Here is a 21,905-nt window from a genome sequence, read left to right on the forward strand (position 1 = left end):
TATTCCTACCGTATATCACTCTGGCATGTTGAGAAATCCAACGCCACTAACATCATTTATTTAAAAGAGCTGCAAGTTTTTGCGATACATTTACAGCCCGGCCCCACACCCTGGTAGGAGCGCACCACACTTTAGTTTTATCAAAAGATCATCAAAACGAGATAGTCTTTAAATCAAAACAACACATAAACTAGAAATAGAGATGTTAGATATTTTTGTAGGGTTTTCTTTCACTATTAGTTTCATATCATGCCACCAAAATATTGCTGTTGATGTTTTGTTCAAATGCGTCCTGAGATTGACAAAAAGGTTCACAGCACAGTCAGCATACATTTATTTACAAAATCCACTGCAATCAAAGAGAACATTATATTAACTCATCATATAATTTTTTGTGGATGGGACAGGGGGAGTATTTTAGCGTTCTGTTTCTTGAAAAACGTGTGCTTACCTTTCTTGCATGATTGTCCTGTATTCCTTTTTCCAGAAATCCTTAAAGTCTGTGATGAATTCATCCCAGAGACTGAAGAATGCATGTGTTGAGACTTCTTTCTCTCCCATTTTTGGCTTCATGTAGAAATAGGTTGCAGTTTCCAAGAAACTGTCAATGGTTAATATAAAAATAAATTAGCCTGTGCCATATCAAAAGACCTTATACAGTATAAATCCGTAATAAATGCATTTCCACAGAAGGTGCATTAATTGACAATATTCCAAGAGTTTTAACATCCCTTGATAGGCACATCAATGACATGTAGCCAATGAAATGGTGACAGTCCTTCTCTTCAAGTTTCAAGATCTCCCTATGTTACTACTAGGTCACCTGCCACATTCGAATCGAACAGCGTCAGGCAAGACAGTCTTTTGATGAGACAGAATGTAAAAAGGCAAAGTGTGTAAATAGCACAGGTGTATAGTTCTCCTATTACCTCTATCAATATTTCCAGATCTTTTCAAGTGTTTGAGGAAACATAACAAATGTACGGCATATTCTGAGCACATTTGAACATATTCTTACCTGCATTGTTTAAATTAACATCAAAATATAACTCTGCAGTGCAAAAACAAACTTCCATATTATGTGATTTTGGGGGAAAATTAACTATCTGAAAGCTCAGTGAGCTTTCTCCTTGAGCACTGGGTCCATCAATGTATTTTTCTTCCTGAGACCTGCAGGCCTGGAAGTTGCAGACCTGGGGAATGACATATAGTGATGGTTGCCCCGTTTTATGTAGGGTGCGGCGACTGTATCCTGTCATCTGAAAGCTCTGGGCGGGCATTGAGAGGTTTCTGATAGCACTGCCAGCTGTTGCTCTGTTACTGGAAAACTTGCTGTTTCCCCACGTTTAAATGGGGTGGGGGACCAATTAGTTTGGTTAATGAATATCCACCTTGTTTTAGAAGATGCTCTGCCTCTACTAAATGACCATATTTGAGACTACTGTAGTCCAGGACCCCTCCAGCAGCGTTTCAGTGCAGCCGGAGCACACTCTGACTTCTAAAAGGATCTCTAAATACTCTCTACAAAAAATGGCTTGCAGATATTAAGTCTGTATGTGGTTCGCTCAGTAAGAAGAACAGGTCCCTAAAATACCTTTACATTAAGGGGGATGTCACGGATATCACATAAGTATGTGTGTTTTTCCTCCTGCCCTCCAACAATATATAATAATGCTTCTAGAAAGTATGCGCTCTAGCCCTTTCATATGTTGATTGGACAGGCTTTTAAAAAAGTTCATGTGCACAGGGTGTGGTTTATCACCTTGACAAAAACCTCAGAGGAGGGTGAAATACTTGTGTTATTCTTTTGGGTGAGGGACTGTACATTTTGTTTTTAACCATGGTTATTTTGGATCTACACCAAGAGTCTCCTTCAATTGAATGGCGATGGGCGAATTAGGATTAGCATATTTTTGGCAGGGGACAACCATCACATTTATCCTTGATTGGTGTGGTTTTGTGATGTGTCAGTCTAATGCAGCTCTATATTCTAAATGGTGCCTTCTTTAACCCGTTGCCTGCTGATGACGGAACCGCTCCGTCATCAGCTGCGGTGGCGCTGTGCTGATGACGGAGCGGTTCCGTCATGGCCCGCCCGACGCTCCTCAGCGGCATGAATTCCGCGCCTGCGCTGAGCGTTCTATTGAGTGGGCGGGGCCATGACGGAACCGCTCCGTCATAAGCACAGCGCAACCGACGCTGGTGAGGGAGTGGTTCCGTCACCAGCATGCGCCCGCCGCTCTTCCGCCCCGCCCCTTAGCACTGCAGCGGAATAGCCACCGCAGTGAAGGGGTTAAAGAGAATGGTGATTCTCCAAATAGAGTGCCTGGATAATCTGAATTTCACTTAAGGCACTATTAAGCATTATGAATTATATCCTTTAATGCTACTCCTGCAGTACTTTAAAGAACACATTACATCATAAATCTCTCATCAGTCCAGAACTAGCCATCGCTCAAATAAATAGTCCCTTCATGGAATTCTCTTCCCATTTAAATGTGAAACTTGTTCTTCATCTAGTCTATTCTCACAATCCTTTTATTGCAAAACATCTTCCTCTGCAAAAGCCTTTAATGCACAAAGCTGTCCTACTGACTGCCTTCTAAAAAAGAAAACTAATCTGTATAAATCGTTTTCCAAACAAATTAATTGAAGTCATTCACAGTAAAAACCTTTTATAATCTATAATTCCACTTTTTTAAAAATTACTTATACCAAAAACAGGGTGCGGTGGGTGTGACAATGCTAGCCTCCATGTCTTTAAAGAAATTCAGGTTCCCTAGGTACTCTATTTGGAGAATCGCCATTTCTTTGCAAGACCAGAGGCTATCTTTATGCATGTTGGTAACCATGTAAGACCACATTTGCCACATGTTCCATCGGCTTACAATAATGTTTCACGAAACCAGCAGCATTCTACCAATCAACCACTTTCATAATGTCCTCTAATCTCCCATCTTTCCAAAAGACTTGACTTGCTATCATTGAATGAGTTTTAAAGTTTTGTAAATCAGCACCTGCTTGTTACATAGTCCACTTCGCCCATCTTCAATAGTAGGTGTAATCACTGCCTTGTGTGACTTTCCATAGAAATCAACAATTGATCCACTCAATCTGGACGGTACTCTTCCACTCTATTCTCATATTCTTTTATACAATCTACTACAGACCGTTTCTTACATGCAACAAATGTTGGATAATAAATTATTTCCGACATAGGCTTAGTCCTTTTTGTTTTATTGAAAGTTCCTCCAAAGGGAATCCTAAACTTGGATATTTACCTCCAAGGCTTTCACTTCCTAAGCTCTGTGACATGAACAAGACTGCTAATTTCCTAGTCAACCTCTTCAACTCTAACTAGGTCAAGCGTTTAAAAATGATAAAACCAAATTGACATCCCATAGAACTTCATATCTTGGTTTAAATGGCCTTCTTAACCTTATACTTTTCAGTACCCTGCAAATCAACACATTCCTTCCTACACTTCTACCATCCACCTGGCTGTGTCCAGCAGACACTGCTAATCTATAGCAATTTATAGTCCTATAACTGAGCCCTTTCTCAAACATTTCCACTAGAAAATTAACCTCTCCTACAATAGGTGCCTCCACGGAATCCAAACCCCTTTACAAACACCAATATACCCATATCTTCCAAATTGCCTTATATCTTCGACATGTACCTGGAGCTCAAGAAACCTCAAGTAATTATTCTATCTTTCCCAAAAGTCCAGACACATCTGCAGATTGCCTGAAATGTTTCAGACAAGAAGGTTAAACACCTCTGTTTGAATTAGAGGATGTGCCTCTCCATCATCACCTCTTAAAAGACCCTCTTGTGCTAAAAGATAAAATGGTATTCCGCAAACAAGTTCCAACAACATTGAAAACCAAGTCTGAGAAACCCAGAATGGGGTTAAGCAACACCAACAGCCATCTCTCTCACCTCAGTTTCTGCAGAACTCTCTGGATCATAGCAAATGGGGGAAATGCATAAGCATAATATAAGCATCATTGAGCTCCAACTTTACCAACCAACCGTTCTTCATCCACATGTCTCTTAGCAGAAGGATACCCTACATCTTAAAGTGTCTGTACACCCGCAACTTGTTTACCTCACTTAAGTTGCCTCCACCCATTGTCCTTTTTCTCAAATAAGAAGAGAGTAATCACAAAGACTTTGTTCTCTTTGTTTACTTTCACAACTGCACCTTTCTCTAACATATTCCCCATTTATTTCTTTACCACCTTTTGTTTGTCTGAGTTCAATACCAATTCTCTTGACGTTCGACGTATTGAAAAGGAATCTCTGTAAACTCTATTTTGAAATCCTGTATCATTCCTTATACTCATGGATTCTGAGTAATTTTCTTGCATTGTTTTGAAAAGCACTTTAGTCGATCACCTACTTTTCCTTGGAAAGAAGAAACCACTGTACTCACCTCGGAAACCAGTTGGTCACTGACCACAGGACTTACCTCCTCCTCCAAATTGAGAACAACCCCTTTGTGGGTAGAAAGAGGCTCCTGCGCCAATCTGGTACCTTTTGCTAAAACCTTTATGCCAGAAACTACCATATTTGGACCTTTGGTATCCACAGCCAGTAGAAATCCCCTACTGCCGGACCTGCCAAAAGCAATCCCCCTAAAAACTCTGCAGGTATTATGCTGCACCTTGTTCAAGGCAGTGAAGGTTGCCACATATTTCCCCAAACTCTTAACCATATATTTGCCAAACAATAATCTTTTCGGATTCTCACTAGCTTCCTTTGTTGAAAAAATCACTCAATTTGGGATTTATTTTCATTAGCACCACCTTTCTTCTTTATGCATTTAGGCCCACATTCATGTTTCCCATAAAAACAAGAGCTCTCTGGCTCCAACCTGTCAGTAAGTTTAAGTCCAAAGGAAGACTCTCAATATGAGCTTCCTCAGTCATATCAATAATCCCAGGTAACGGACCAACTACATCCAGGAGACGGTCCTGACACTGCTTTAAGGACCTACCAAGGCCATTCCTGTGATTCCTGCCCATTTTGAACAAAAAGGTGATCATTTTGGGATCCAAATTATGGGTAAGACAAACTTTGTCATCAATCACTGGCCTTGAACATTCCATCTTCAGCACATTTTTCACCTCTTTCTCAAGAGGATTATGTATCCATTTTTTAAATAAAATGACCCACATGTCCCAGAGGCCACCATTCCGCACTCCTCTGGTGCTTAAAACTAAGGGGCAAAAACATATCTTCCACAAAGGGGTTCCTTATAACATGCTTTGATGTACAGGGAGCCACCTCCTTTCCATCAAGACCCTCATTCTCATCATCATCCTGGTGAAGGTCTAGCACATACTTGTAAAACTCATTGTCCCCTTTAACAATTTCTGAAAACTCATTCTCTTGAGTCTAATAATCTCTTGTGTGCTGCATAGGAAACCTTCCTTGACTGACTTTGTGTCGTAAGGGACACTCCTCTCTGTAAAGGTGCTCTGACCTACCAATCATCTTTTGGAATTATCTCCCTTTTTTGGTTTTCCATTTCTTTTTACCCCTCTTTTCTCCACAATCAGAACCACCTTCTGATAAAGACCTATACTCACTGTTTGAACCTTTTTTATTTTTTCTACTCTCCATTACCTTATCAATAGTCTCCTGAATACAGGATTTCAGCTCATGTTGAATTAACCTCTTTATAATCTCCTCATTGTCTCCCTTCGTGGATTTCTAGTGTTTTTCCTTTCGCAGTCATATAACTGATCAATCCTTCTACAAAATTATGCAAAAACATTGGAAAATATCCCCACATTTTTTTTCCTCAATATCTATCCAAAGTAACTCCTGACCTGACTTTCACCTCTAAGTCCTCTTTTTTTTTTTTTTTTTTTTTTTAAAACCTTTATTGTACCTCTCAATTTACACAGCTATTGGCCTACAACCCATCTGGGCTGGCCGCCATCACATTAACATTGCCAGCTTGCAGTAATATCAATGCAAATCCTATTGTTACTTTTCCTACATTACATTATCACCGCCTCAGAGAAAAGGCACAGCTATTCCATTATTCAGTCAATCAGTGTGTTTTTTTTGTTTTTTTTCCAAGAACATAACAATAAAACTTAAGGAAGCACATTATGGTCGTTCATTATTGGTTCTTAGGTTCCATGGCTATGTAGGGATGTTCCCCCCCTGTAATCATTCCCTTTCGTAAACCTCCACCCATCCCCAAGACCTATTATCAGGTGTGTGCGGGACCTTCCAGGTATCATTCCTATGGTGACCCCACTACTCTGACGCCCAGGACAGGTCCGGAGTGTTCCGATGCAATCTAAAATCTGTGAACCCCCCCCCCCCTCATGGGCTCCAAGTGGCCCCCTAGCCCGCATCCTCATCGTCTTTAGACTTGTCCTGCCCCTCCTCTGTTAAGGGATCACAAATCTCCCCTCTGTATATGTTCCACTTGGACCAAATTTTGTTCCATTTCCCCGGGCATGCCCTGTTGGGGTATACTGCTCGCTCTGTCACCATGACCCTGTCCATGTTAAGACCCCATTGTGCCGTCTTAGGTGCATCGGCTGCGCCCCATTTCTGTGCGATGTCTCGTTTGGCCACCATTAAGCCCACTGTGACCCAGGTTTGATCATGTCTAGAGACGTTGGTCGCCTCCCATATATTCAGGAGACACCGCCTTGGATCGGGCAACAGCGAAATCTCTAACGCTTGTGATATCGTCCGCATTATTTGTCGCCAAAACTCCTGGATACGGGGGCAGTCCCATATAGTGTGAAAAAATGTGCCCTCTTCCCCGCATCCACGAAGGCAGAAAGGGTGTTGTGTTCTGTGTATGCGATGGAGCATGGTTCTAGTATAATAAACTCTATGCAGGACTTTTAGTTGCACTAGTCTCAGTCGTGCCGAGATACCGACTTCTTTAGGAGATGCTATCGCCTCATTCCACTCATATTCGTCCATCTCCCCGGCGTCCCCTTCCCATTGCTCCTTCAGCCTAGCTAGTGGATCCGGTAGGTTGTTGAGTAATTTACGGTAGGTAAGGGAGGTCGCCCTCTCAACCATGTATTCAGTGAGAAGCCGGTCTTCAAGTGGGGATGCCTCCGACAAGTCACTGTCAGGGGGAATGACCGCTAGCAGTGCGTGTCGTATCTGAATGTATCTGTATAGTTCCCTCTCTCCCAGGTTGTATAGCTCTCGCAATCTGTCAAAAGTAACTACCGTGCCCCTCTCCCAAAGATCCCCAACCGTGGAGATTCCTATAGTGTCCCAGTGAGAGAAGCCTCTGCTGTTTCGCATGTTGCCAAAGGCTTTTGAGTCCCACAGTGGCGTGAGCTTCGTTACTTTCCCCTTCCAGCCCAACGCTGCGGTTGCCGTATGCCACAGCGCCGCGGTTAGTCTGGTAGGTCCCTCCAGTTTATGCGCTTTAGTGTGGTCATATAGTGGGGCCAGTAGACTGTTCGTGCCTAGTTGCGCCCTGTTTGCTTGAAATGCCGACTCGGACTGTGGAGTATGTATCCAGCAGTTGATAGGCTTTAACTGCGCAGCCCAATAGTACAGTTTCAAGTTGGGGAGCACTATTCCTCCGTCATACCATCCTCTGTTCAGTTTGGCCTGCGCGATACGTGGCGGGAGATTGCCCCACAGTAGATTCGACACCAGCGCCGCCACTTTCTGAAAGAATCTAGGGTTCACTGGATATGGGGTATTTTCAAGTACATACAGAAAGCGGGGCAAGGACATCATTTTATACAGAGTGGCTCTCCCTAGCAGTGTGAGGGGCAGCCCCACCCGGAATTTAACATCCTGCTTTAGTCGCTCAATGTGGAGCCCCAAATTCTTGTCCATAAACTCAGCTGGATCCCTAGTGACATGGATGCCTAAATATTTGAATGAGGATCCTGCGATCCTCAGAGGGCAATCTATACTCAGCGCTGGAGTCGGGCCCCTCAGTACAAACATCTCCGATTTGGTCCAATTGATTGTGTAACCAGAAATTTTCCCGTGGCTGTCACAGAGTTGTAGAAGGGCCGGCACCCCCCGTTCCGGATCAGTTAGATATACCAGCATATCATCCGCATAAAGGGAGAGCCGGTCCTCCCAGCCCTCCGCCCAGCTGATCCCCTTCAACAGTGGCGTGGTTCGTATCAGGGTGGCCAACGGTTCCAATGAAATTGCGAACAAAAGTGGCGAGAGTGGACACCCCTGACGAGTGCCCCTCCCCAGAGGAAACGTGCGCGAGATATGGCCATTGGCCACCACTTGGGCAACCGGGTCAGTGTATAATAATCTCATCCACGCAATAATCTTGGGGCCGAACCCCAAACGAGAGAGGACCTCAAACAGGTAATTCCACTCCACCAGGTCAAAGGCCATCCTGGCGTCAAGGGTCAGTATAACTGCCGGTGGCGTAATCACCGCTGCCTGTGCCAGCACCCCATGTAGCCGGCGCAGATTTAGCGCCGTGTTCCTGTGCGGCATAAACCCGGACTGATCTGGGTGTATAAGATAGGGCAGATGAGGTACAAGTCTGGTCGCCAAGAGTTTGGCGAGGATCTTAACTTCTGCATTAAGCAGCGAGATGGGGCGGTAAGAGGAGCAGTCCTCCGGCGGTTTCCCCGGTTTGGGGATTGCTACTATAGTGGCCAGTCTTTGGTCTGACGGAAGTATTCCCTTCTCTAGACATTCTTCGTACATAGCTAGAAGATGAGTGCTCAGTATTTCAGGCTTCGCCTGATACCATTCAATAGGTATGCCATTTGGGCCAAGTGCCTTGCCCGGGTTCAATGCGTTAATCGCCAGCTGTATCTCCTCTGCCGTGAAGTCAGCCTCCAAGTCCGCCGTAGCCTCTGCAGAGAGCGTCCGGACCTCAATCCGTTCCAATGCCTCTCTGGCCATTTCAGTTGTGACATTCCGCTCAGGGGTGTATACCCCCTCGAAGTGGGCCGCCAGCGCCTCGACTATGAGTTCAGGGCTCGCGTGGGTCTCCCCCTGACTATTCCTCACCTGCTGAATGCCCCTGGAGCCACCCTCCCGCTTGTCTAGCCAGGCCAGCATTTTACCCGCCTTATCCCCTACCTCATAGACACTATTCTGTGTGTCAGAGATGTGGCCTTTCACTTGAGTTCTTAAATGGTCTGTGTAGAGTTGCTGTTGGATGGTAAGTGCGTGTGCTGTAACTGACGTGGGTTGCCTTTCGTGTGCTGTCGTCAGTTCCTGTAAAGTAATTTCTAAATTGGTGAGTTCCAAGGCTTTCTCTTTTTTGTGACCCGTGATCGAGGTTATTGCTTGCCCCCTAAGCACCGCCTTGTACGCCTCCCACAGAACCTCTGACGAACGCACCGAATCCACATTCTCAGCGAAATACTGTGCCGTCACTGTCTTAAGAGCCTTAAGGATCCTGGGGATCTTTAAGTATGTCGCGTGTATAGGGAATATTCGCTGGCGCGCCTTCTCATGGGTGGATATCGTCAGAGTGATCGGGGAGTTGTCAGAGATACCCCTGGGGTGAATGTCTACGGTGTCTATGTGTTGGGTGCTGTTACCGAGGGTCAGGAAATGGTCTATTCTCGAAAGGCTTCCGTGCACTGCGGAGTGGAAGGTAAACTGCTGGGACTGGGGGTGGGAACGCCTCCATATGTCGATGAGACCCATGGCAGACATGAAGCGCTGGAAGTGGGAAGATCCCCCGGTGGGGCCGCCTGCCGGGAATCTGTCTAGCTGAGCGTCCACAATGGCGTTGAAGTCCCCCCCCTAGAATCACCTCTCCCCCGGGAAGGGCCAGTAAAAAGTCAGCTAATTTCGGGAGCTGCACTGAGTGGGGCGCAGGTGGAATGTATACCGACACTAGATTAAGGAGTCTACCCTCCCATTGCCCCTGCACTGTGGCAAAGCATCCTTGATCATCAATCTTAGTCTGTAGTGGAATGAACTGTGAGGATTTCTGTATTAGTATACCGGTTCCCCTTGATCCGGACGTAAATTCCGAGTGTACTAGCATTTTCTACCCTTTCCTATCCATGGCCTTGGTCGCCCCTCCCGTTAAATGTGTCTCCTGCAGCATCGCTATAGTGGGCTTCTGTCTTTTCAGTGTGGTCAACACTAGTCCCCGTTTGATCTTATCCCCTAGCCCTCATACATTCTATGTCATTAGTCTTAAGGGGGAACCCCGGGAATTCGGGTCTATGTCCCCCAGTGCAATGGAAGGGCTATCCGCCATTTACGGCTACAAAGTCTCTAAAATGTTCAGCCTGCATTCTGATAGAGCAGCCCTTACACCTTTGTATCAACCAATGTTCCGTTACATCACGTGAGTGTTGAGGTTCAGTTCTCGACCATACATGTGTGCTCCAATCAACTTCAAAACAACCCCCCCTCCCCGCCCCCCTGCCTAACGGACTTCCAACTGCCCGCCTCCCCAACTTAGCAGAGTGCTTATCCCCTCCCAAAACCAGAGTACTTGCGTGTAGGGGGGAGAGCGTCTCTCCCGGCAGGCGGCATCCCTGCTCACTTCCGGGACAAATCAGGCCAGCGTCCAATTGCAGCTACAAAACAGTAGTTCCTTAATGAAGAGACAGCGTTGCACCATTTTCTTATTCCAAGCGTTCATTTCCATCTGCTTCCACGAGGTCCTGAGTTGGGGACCTTCCTGGCCCTCCTCTTCCTGAAGTTTGTGACCCCGTCCGGCTGTCCGCACGTTGATCAGTATTGTGTCTGTGGTTCCTCCGATTCCGGTCCGTAGTATGCCAGCCCTCGAGCCAATCTCTAGCCACCTCAGGGGAGTCAAAGAACCAGACTTTTTTGTCAGCAACTACACGGAGCCTGGCCCGAAATAGCATGGAGTAGGGCAGCTCTTTTTCACGCAGTGTCTTTTTTACCTCGTGGAAGGTCCTCCGCCTTCGGGATACCTCCGCTGTGTAGTCCGGGAAGAATGACACCTTAGAGTTTTGAATCTGAATGGCCGGCGCCACCCTAGCTGCCTGTAAAATGGCGTCCCGGTCTCTGAAGTTGAAGAGTCTTGCCAGGATCGGCCTCGGGGGTCCTCCCGTTTTCGGCTTTCCCCCCGGCACCCTGTGTGCCCTCTCCACTGAAAAGAAATGTGACAGGCCCTTTGGTTGCAGTCGGATCTTGATCATATCCTCCACATAGAGGTCCATTGCTCCCGTAGTTTCCGATTCCGGCACCCCTAAAATGCGAACGTTGTTCAGTCGCGAACGCCCTTCTTGGTCGTCCAGCTTCTCCTTGAGTAGTTTGTTGTCCGCCCGTAGCTTACCCATTTAAATTTGGAGGTCTGACACATCCTCGACCAGTGACTTGGTCACCACCTCGACCTGTTTCATTCTCTCATTAATCTTCTGGAGGTCTGCGCGGATTAGGGTAACTTCCGTTGCCGTCGCTTGCACTTGAGCCAGTGCCGCCAGGACGTCCTCTAGTGTAGCCTTCTTCGACCCCTCCGCGTCCGCCATTTTCCCAGGTTGCTTGCGCTGTTCCTGCGGGGGAGTGTGCTTATCATAGGCAAATTTGTCTAACTTGGCTTGCGTGGAGCTGTTTCTAGGGCCCCTATTCGCCATATTGGTCAGCCGGCAAGTAGATTGATCACAAGCTGGGGTCGTCACTTGATCGGGGCAGAGGTCGCACTTGTGCCTCCTGGACGGTATCCTCGCACTCGGCGACTGCTGTTCAGAACTTGCGACTGCTTCTCACTCGTGCTGTAGCCCGTCTATGTGACCCCCACTCTCAAAGTCCACCGACACCTGAGGTAATCTGAAAGTCGTGGTCCAAGGGTTATAAGTCTGGTCTCCCTTCACTTCGTGCCTGTGCTGCGCTGTGTTGCGTTAACCTCCGTTGTCAGGGGGAGGCCCTCAGCGGGATGGCTGGATTGATGAGGCCGACGGGCGGCCGCCACCGGCGCTGCCCGGTGCTTCAGAACGTGGGGGGGAGAGGGGGAGTTTGGCGCCACGTGGAGTCTCGCGGCCCACTGCAGATCTTCCCTCCCGTTCTCCGCTTCATACACCTCCGGGGCCCCCTCCTATGCACTCAGTGGCGTACCTACCCGCTTGAGGGTCTGGATGTCCGGGTCCCAGGTGCGCCGATGCTTGGGCCGTTCCACCACTCCCGGCCACAGTCCCGTCCCTGGAGCCGCGTTGGTATCGCGGCACCGGCGTCCACACCCTCCTCCAGTCCACAGGCTCTCCAGGAGGTTTTGTCTTCTGCGCTGCCAGTGAGTCTGCCGGGGGTCCGCCATTTCCGGCGTCAGCACCCGGCCTCACTTCACTTCCGCCCAGCCACCGTCCACAGGACACAGCGTTGTCTCAGCGAAGGCCGCAGGCCCCTCCTCTCGCCTCGGTGTTTTGTCGGTTGCGGAGCCGCTGACACTCCAAAACTTTCACGCTGGGCGCCGCACGGTCACCAGACCCTTTCCGCCCCGAAAGCGTGGATGATTGAACGGATTAATGTGCCGGATTTAGGTGGGAAGCCGCCCTACCGCAGGAGCCTCCCTAAGCTGCGGCCGCCATCGTTGGCTGCTAGCCACGCCCCCCTCTAAGTCCTCTTATAACCTCAGAACTGACACTGCAACTGTCACTGAACAGATTATATCACAGTTAGGTTAAATGCAGCAAAATAACATGTACTTTTAATGTTGGGAATAACCCAATCTAAAATGCCGGCCAAATCTTGTGTGAGCTAGACTCACGCATCCGCCAATACCTTTCTTTTGCTTATATGCTGCTCACACTTCTGCTTAAAACGCATCAGTCTTGCATCCAGACAAGTAAAATAGGAGCAGCAGTTTAAAGCGGAAGACAATTTCGTAAAGGGAGTATTTATATGAGAAATGGTTCTAGTTCTGGATTGGTAGGGAATTTATGATGTAATGTGGTCTTTAAAGTGCTGCAGGAGTAGCATTAAAGGACGTAATGCATAATGATAGCCTCCAACCTGGAACAAAAAAATCAGATGAATGTATCTTCACTGAATGCATGTGTCGTACTGTAAACATTCATCTTACCTTGCATGTACTTCTGCCAAACAATTTTCCGCTGCTTCTTGATCAATTTTTGCTGCACAGAAATAAACATAATTTACGCTGTCAATGCATGTAAATTCAAATGTACACATAAAGGAAATATACTGATATGCTAATTATGTACCAATCCGCCTTAACCCAGAGACAATACATACTTGTTTTGGCCCTGAAAAAGCGGGGTCACCTGCCAAATATAAATTGCTGTATTTAAATCAGTGTAAGTATATTCATGGGATAACAAATTAATTTTTATGACACCGTTTTTTTGTTATTGAATTAGTTAAAGTATTGTGTCATGGTGGAACCTTCCCTGCAATTGTACTATTTATTTAATCTGTGATCAGTGGGGTTTTTCTTGTTTCTCTCACATGGAGTTAGAAGGGAATCTTGTTAGCTGGAATCTTAGCACGGGGAGCATGCCATTGGAGTAGCCATTGCGCTATATAATTTACAATACACAGCCATCTTAGCTGACTCAAAACCCCATATCTGTATTGTATACTGATATGCCATGGTGGATCACTACAGGAATGGTGAACCGTTTCTCACGGCCGGCATGATTCACAGAGGGAAAGGCAAACTAGGCAGTAAATTACCCCAAACAGACACCCATATATTTGAAGTACATTTCAAAAGTTTAACCAACTGTATTTTCTCCATAGAGGCGAGGTGGTATTAAAACCCTGCCTGCCAGCAATTATATCTCACACATTATGCCGGCAGACAGGAACCGCTTTGGAGAGAGGGAGTCGACACAGCGCTCTGAGCTGAATTAGTTTCGCCAAGTATGAACTGATTCTCCTCTATCCCTTGAACATTTGAACCTTGCAATTGAATATTCACTCATCACGCTTCCCATGTGGGAATCGATGCCACCATTTATTGGAACCCAGGGTGCCACACTCCATTAATAAGTCGGGTGTCCACACGGGGCTTGAATGATACCTGCTACCTCCTGAGAATTGCCCCATTCTAGTCTCCCGTCCTGAGGAAGATCTGCATGGCTGAGCTTGAAGTTTCCCTCTTTTGCCGTTTAGCCGGATCAAAACGTCGACGCCATCCCCCACCTAACCTGGACCATTTATTCCCTACCATCCCCCTTCCAACTAAAGGAGGTATATCCCTTGGATTTTTGAAAATGATGTGAAGTAAAGTGTGTATATTTGCATTGTGTTTGGACAGGTTACCTAGATTGTTTATTTGTTAACAATCCCATGTAAAGCTTTGTATTTTATATGCCCCTTGATTTCCTTTTGGGAATTTATTCCCCTTTGAATTTCCTTGCAATGTTTTACACTCTCAAGTGCCCTCATTGCACGTTTCATTTGGACCAACCCTTTCTTCTTATTTCTGACCCTACCAGGTTTTGTACCTAGTTTTTACAAACACTATAAATACATAGAAGTTAAAGTTGAAGTTGGGGAAATTTGTAGAGCGCACGTATACCAAAAAGGTTTCATGGCGCTAAAGCAGTCAGCAGCAAAACAGGGTAACAATTAGACCTCAAAAGCTCTAATGAATAACCAGGTCTTCAAACCTTTGCGGAAATCCAAGTAAGATTGAGAAGATCGAAGGTTATCAGAAATGGGGAGTTCCAAAATCGGGGAGCCTGGAAAGAAAAACTCGACCCCCATGTTTCTTCCTAACAAAACAAGGAAAAACCAGGAGGTTCTTGGAGGAAGACCGTAAATTCCTAGAGGGGGTGTAGGTTGAGAGCCTAGACGCTACGTAGAAGGGAGCTAAGCCTGCTAATGATTTAAAAATAGGACACCCTAGTTTAAATAGGCATCTATGGGCAACCGGTAACCAGTGCAGTTGCCTCAGCAACGAAAGGGCATGATGAAATCTGGGCCGATTATAAATCAGCCTAGCCGCCTGATTTTGAATGAGCTGGAGTCGGCGTAGTTCATAGGCCGGTATACCAATATAAAGAGAATTGGCATAATCGACCCGGGAAATAACCAGGGCGAGGAGAATAGCCTTAAGAGCATCAATAGTAAAGAACCGAGAAACCTTGCGAATAGTACGGAGACATAAAAATCAGGAAGAGATGATCATACTAATCTGGGTGTGCATCGAAATATCGTCATTGATTTTGATGCCCAGACTTTTCACCGACTTGACGGGGGAAGGAGCAGATCCAAGGGAAGGGGGCCAAAAATTAGAAGACCAAGGATTGGATGAGCCTCTGAACAGGACTAACTCCGTTTTGTCGGGGTTCCACTTTGAATGGTTTAAGCTCATCCAGTCCTGGATAAAAATCATAGTATTTTGAAAATGGGAGATAGAGTCAGAAGAGGAGGAAAAAGTAAATATAAGTTGAAGGTCATCAGCGTAATTAAACACGGTGACCTCCCGATTGCGTAAAGCAAAAATTAAAGGTAAAATATAACGGTTGAAAAGAAGAGAGGAAAGAGCAGAACCTTGGGGGACACCACAAGATACTGTGCGCAGAGTAGAAGAATAAGGGGAAAGCTGAACCGCCTGTTGGCGGTTCTCCAGAAATGAAGATACCCAACTCAAGGCCACATCGGAAATGCCAGCTGCCCGACACGATCGCCCAAAAGGTGATGGTCGACCGTGTCGAAGGCTGCCGATAGATCGAGAAGTACAAGGGACTGAGTGGATCCACGGTCAGCACTAACTCTCAGTTCATCTAGCACTACGAGAGTGACTGTTTCCGTAGAATGAGTAGGGCAGAAACCAGCCTGATAAGGGTTAACATAATCAGAGGCCTCTATAAAAGAGCTAAGGCAGTTCGTGACATATCTCTCCAAGACCTTACCCAAAAAGGGAAGTAGGGAGATGGGACAAAAGTTGGAAGAAATGGTCGGATCAGCTCCCACCTTTTTCAACACAGGAACGATCAAGGCTGATTTAAAAAGATTAGGGACGACGCCCAAGGCCAGTGATTTATTGAGGAGAGTAAGCGGTGGATTGACACAGATCGAAAAGATCTCACGGAGGATATGTGAAGGGCAACTATCAGTGGGAGAGCCGGATTTCGTGGAGCTCACCAAACTGCAAAAATTCTCTGTCAGAATGGGTTGGAAATGTGGGAAGGAATGTATACTAGGAGGGGGTAAAGAAGGGGCGAAAAAGGGAGACGGAGAAGATATATAGAGTTTATTAGTGGAAATTTTTGTGAAGAAATAATCGTGAAGGGAATCACACAGGTTCTGAGAGGGAAGGGGTTTGGAGGTTACTCGATCAAGTTTGGAAACACTATTGAGAACGGAGAAAATTTTCTTAGGCTTATTGGAAGATGATAGTATTATTGTGGAAAAATATTGAGTTTTTGCAGCGAGGATGTCATTTTTATATTCCCTAAGAATGGCGGAGTAAATGGTTTTGTCAGAGGGGTCGTAATGCCGACACCACATATTAATTTGAAGCCTTTGAAGTAATTGTTTGTTGCACATCATATATTCTCAAATGATAATGATTGCATGTAACCTTGAGCTGATTATTATAAGCTCAAAATGTTGAGTGGTTAATGTTTATAAATTATATTTCTTTGAGATATTTGTCTTGGACCACTGTTTTTTGTATCATAATATTAGACAAGCAAATCAATATTAGATTACGATTACCAAGTTGGATGAGCAACTATGATCCAACCTTCAAATGGCATGTTCAAATAACTATATAATTATGATATACTTAGATTTGATCAACCAGAAAACAATGGAGGTGGGGTATGAATAGTGCACAGATCCCAACTAGAGATATATGTATATGTAATTCAGTCAGGGTAGGTGCGAATCGACACATGGTGAGAAGGCAAATTTAATTCGAACCGAAACATGGTCTGCATACTAATTTACCAACAAAATACTTTGGAAGTACATATTTACGAGCATACATTTCTGGCAACATGCTTCATCTTATGCTGTCTAGCTAATATACATCAGTTCTAGGAAATGTTAACCTTTGGTTTGATTAAGGAGAAGATCACATAACAACTAATGCATGGAAGACTAGGCAAGAGATTAGGTTATCTCAAACTGTAAGTACTCCACCTCCCCCAAAAAGGATACATATTGAATTGGATCCTAATTCATATTATTGATATACAAATTCTCCAAACAATGGAGGGTAGGAATGTTTAAATCACTTATAAGTCTCTATCAGATAGTACATCTCTCCAGGAAGCCTGACAATGCCAATAATTTAATCAAGGAGTTACTCAAATCATTGAAAGTCTTGATAGCTTACACACCATATCATGCAGAGGAAAACGAAACAGGACATACACCTCAAATTAATGCACACCGTTACAAAAAAGATATATTATCAATAATGTGACCAATGAAGCTTTGTGACACTGTGCAGTACAGGAGGCAACAGCAGACAGGTTGTTGTCTAAAAAAAGGTTTAAATTGTAAAAAAAAAAACTTTGTGTAATTTCAAGAATGTTGCATGACGCTTGATGTGTCATACACTTACAAAGCAATTTGAGGCAAAATTACTCTGCAGGTGCGTGGGAGTAATGTGAACAACTAGGTTGTGAGCAGCTGTTGTCTGCAGCAATTGTGTTTCTTGTGCTATTTTTTTTTACAGTCAAATGTGTCCTCAAAACAAAAACTGGCATGAAGACACATTTCTTTCTAAAATATAGCCTTAGATGAAGGATTTGCATTTTACGTAATTATCCTGAAATGGTATGCAAATACGCAAAAGCAAATGACACAAATGTCGAACACCCCTAAAAACGTTAGCTTAATAAAAACCTTTTCTCTCACCATCCTAGCATTTTCCAATGTTTTAAAGAGTATATCAAAGAAATATCCCTGAATATTACAAAAAATGGTAACTGGTATCTCAGATATTTACGACAAATGAATTCTGAGGGAATCAAATAAGTGAGGGATAACCCCTCTCATAAAAAAAAAGAAAAAAAACTTTGTAAATGCAATCATTAAAGCTACATGTCTATCAAAAATATAGATCTCTTCAGCTCATGCCTAATTTAGCATGCATGCGGCATCGCTTGAAAAGGACTGTGGTAACTACAAGGGGCTTGGAGCCAGCTTAATGCTTACCATTTGTTGGCTTCATTGCCACTCTTATTTGCTACTTCCTAATTGACCAGCGCATGCCAGTTTCACTTCCTTTTCTTTCATGTGGAGCATGGACCAAGTAGTGATTGCTTCATTTTAATTAGATTTATTCTACTGCTTTGCTCTTGATAGAGGTACTATTTTTATTTATTCTTCCCCTGAGGTTCCTCATTTTTTAGTAGCTTTTTTCATCCTCACATTGTCTGTGTTATCCCCCCACCCACCATAGGAAAAATAATCACTATGAGGATGCCAGTGATGGGCGCATCATTGCACCTGTATTCTCTTATCCATCCGCCAGATGTTCATGTTGTCTCTTCTCTCCCAGTTCAAATCCTCAAGTTGTCTGTGCTGCTTTTTCCCTGTCACTTCCTACCATTCCGATGTCTGTGTCGCTGTCTCCCTCCCACCTTCCCATTGTCTGTGTTGCCCATATCAATCCTAAGAAAATAAGTGCTAACATGTGGCCAGCTGTGCTTTTTTCACTATTCCACTGCCTGTTGCTATTTCCCTCACTTATATTGTCCCTCCAAACCTCCCTACTGGTGTACATGTTGTCAGCTCCAACCTGCCACAATGAAACAAATGATGACACAGCCAGGACTGGCCATGCCGTAGTGCTTTTCTTCTAATTTTTAGCCTTGCTGCACGGCGGTCCCGCTGCTTTACATGGTGAAAAGACATTGTCAAAGTCAATAGCTCACGCATAGGTGAGACCTATTGGCTTTGTCAATGGCTGGTACTAAAGGTCCTGGAGAAGGCTGCAACTCTTCATGTTCAATCTTAAATTGAGGACAACACCACTATAAGAGATGCTGTATTTTGTTAGGTATACTGTGGGAGTGGGACCCTTTAGAGTTCGGTCAATCTCTTGATGCTTTTGATGATGATACACATGTGTACACAACCATAGGAGCACAGTCAAACACTCAAACCAGTAAGCTGTAAAAAACATTCACAAGCGTCAGGGCAAACTGTCTGCTCAGAAGCCCACGTCCAGAGCTATTGAATGTTGGTGTTTCGAATACCAAGGCTAAGTAGACTTGAATCCACCTCATGCCACTTTCAGCCTCCACCAGACACTATTTGCCCCATCTCATCTCAATCTTGTGGGTTCTTTTTCATCCTGGCTTTCACTCTGTCACAGTTTTTCTGTATTTCTCTTCCTGCCCCTTTCCCCCTTGTGAGATTTTCCCTGTCCTGCTCTGAGCCAAAGTCTTGCTCGGAGTGCTGGTTCCCAACAATAAGTGGCTGTGGGTCCCACATGCACACAATGAATGCAATTTGACTCTGATCTCAGAAGGATGCCCCTTGCTCAGCCCTGCACATTGTCAACATAAGCTGTGTTAAAGAGCCTCCTAGAGGCCAGCATATGTTCAGACTGTAGACTTATGGCGAACTAACAGCAGCACCAAAGGTATAACACACAGGGAAGCTTTATAAACATGTTGAAATGTAGTTATCCAAATGGAGAGGACAGTGCAGTTTTCCCCAGCTCATATCCCCTAACCCTTTTCCAAACAAATATCAATTGGCTTCCCCCTTAAGAAGGAACTAGAAACGGACTGCACCTATAATGTTTGCTGACAAGAGTGGGCTTCAGAAAAGCAAAATTTATTTTTTAGGTGTGGCATTACCCAATAACTTTTAAATTATACTGACATTTGTGTAATATACCTACTTTTAGGGACTTTCACCCACCTCTCTTCATCAATTGCTCTGTTGTTTTGTCGTTCACATTTTGCTTATGTACACTACACAATATAGCATGAGGTCAGCCTACTTAAGACACTGGTTAACTTCACTTTGAGTGACTGCAATTTGTTCTCTCAGACAAAGTACATCCGCAGATAAGCTAGATCCGTTCAGTGCCAGAGTTTTTGTTTTTGATTTATGATTACTTTCGCGATGCTTTTGTTTTTCGAGCCTGGCGTGATAACAGGATGCATCTGATGCACATTATCAGATACCCTCTCCTGCCAATGCTATTGTAAATTCCTTTTACAGTGTTTTGGTTTTCTGACTCTTGCTGCTTCACAGCATACTAGATTGTATCCATTTGGAACTGTCCTGTTTTAAGCAATTCTCATTTTACTTTTTTCTATTTCTCCTTTTTTCGTTCCTTCTTTCTCTTTCATTTTTTCCTTCCTTTTTATTTTATCGCTTCCCTTCTCTCTTTCCTTCTCCCTTTATCACTTTCCTTCACTATTTCTCTCTCTCTCTCTTTATCTCTTTTTTCTTTCTTTTTCTTTTTCCTTTTCTTTTCCTTTTCTTTGTTCCTTCTTTTCTTTCTTCTTTCTTCCTCTTTCCTTTTTTCTTTCTGTCTTTCTTTCTTTTTCAAAGGCAAGATGCTTGCTGGCAGAGCCATACTGATTGACTGTTTAAGTATTTCACTTTGGTGATAGGGAGTAATGTAGTACTGTGTATGTTTTTGTGAGACCCATAAACTTTTTTGCAAGTACCAAATTATTTTTTTTAGATTGATGCGGTCCAGGCATAATATTCCCAAACAATAAAGTTTTACAAAAACCATGACAAAATGAAAAAAGAATTGCAAGAAGGCCCGTGCCAAATGCCAGCCCTATTGGCTTTGCTGTTTAAAATTAGCCATGAATGCTCGATTTTATGTTTCTTCACTGGACCTTGTCTAATCAATGTGGAGTGACAGGGTCTGGAAATCAGGAAGTGCCCGAAGAGGTGGTCTGACAGGTCACTGTTTGGGCATTTTTTCCGCTGTTTGTGGATCTGTTTTATGGCTTGGTAAGCCGATTTTGCTGTTGATTTCCCGGCAAGCTCAAATCCATTCAGTCTTTTTGTGACGCACCAGTGGCGTAAAAAGATGCGCCTTGTTGCGCCATATTTACAAAGTGACGCATCTAGGTAGATGCGTCACTTTGTAAACCCTTACGCCACATCATACCTGCGCCAGGTATAATGTATGCAAGGGGGGCGTATTGACGCAAGGAAGGGTCGCAGAAGTGACACAGTGAAATCTATGAGATTTCACTGCATCACTTTTAGGATGCTGTTGCGTCAAAATCTTGCGCCTGCCTCACAGTAGGCGTAAGACTGACGCAAGCCCTTTCACATGGGGCTTTCCCCATGTGAAATGACGCATTGCTGGAGTTGCGTCACTTTTGTGACACACTCCAGCAATGCGTCACTTTTGCGCTTACAGATACGTCAGAAATACTGACGTATCTGCAAATCCTTGCGACATGATGGGTCATACATTAAATATGACGCATCAGGAATGTCGCAAGGAGTGCGCACTGAGAAGTGACGCATCGCTGCTTTCACGCAGCGGTGCGTCATTTCTCATAAATGAGGCCCTAGGAATTCTAAGACATGTCCAGGTTCACAGAGATTGCCCCAATAGGAGTCTCTTTGCAAACCTGGAGCAGGCCCTATATTTCATGTATCCATTACTCTCCCTCTAAATCAATGTATTACATCAGCGCTGTCAAAGGGCAACATATGCTTATACATCACACCCCCATTTTGTTTGAACAGTATAATCAGCCAATACCTGTGCAGAGGTTTTTAGCCAATCTCTAGGGGATGCCCTGCAAGTAAGCCTTTAGAGGTTGCCAGATGCCTTTCGGGTGTGAAGCCGGTGGCTGCAGCGTGGCATATATTTCACTTGTGGTGTCACAATATATCAGTTCACGGATCCAGGCCTTCAAAGTTAGGGTCTGCCCTACAGTTTTGCAAAAAGTAAGGCAATTGCAGTAAATTGTCACAATCCTTTCTGTAGAGGTTTAACGTACCCCAGCTATGCCATCAGTGCCATAGGGTGTAGTGTGTGT

General features: G+C 44.6%; 1 protein-coding gene across 1 annotated transcript in view; it reads right to left on the bottom strand.

The window, feature by feature from the left end:
• The window catches only part of LOC147708856 (uncharacterized), a 632,993-nt gene that overhangs the window by 93,167 nt on the left and 517,921 nt on the right, over nt 1–21,905 (bottom strand). Inside the window, exons 18-19 of the mRNA XM_086925786.1 lie at nt 13,016–13,067; nt 452–601 (exon numbers count right to left, since the gene is read on the bottom strand). Coding sequence (XP_086781912.1) covers nt 452–601; nt 13,016–13,067 — 202 coding nt within the window. The remainder of the gene's footprint in view (nt 1–451; nt 602–13,015; nt 13,068–21,905) is intronic.

This window comes from Lissotriton vulgaris, chromosome 6, assembly GCF_964263255.1.
Source record: "Lissotriton vulgaris chromosome 6, aLisVul1.2, whole genome shotgun sequence".
Classification (NCBI taxonomy): domain Eukaryota; kingdom Metazoa; phylum Chordata; class Amphibia; order Caudata; family Salamandridae; genus Lissotriton; species Lissotriton vulgaris.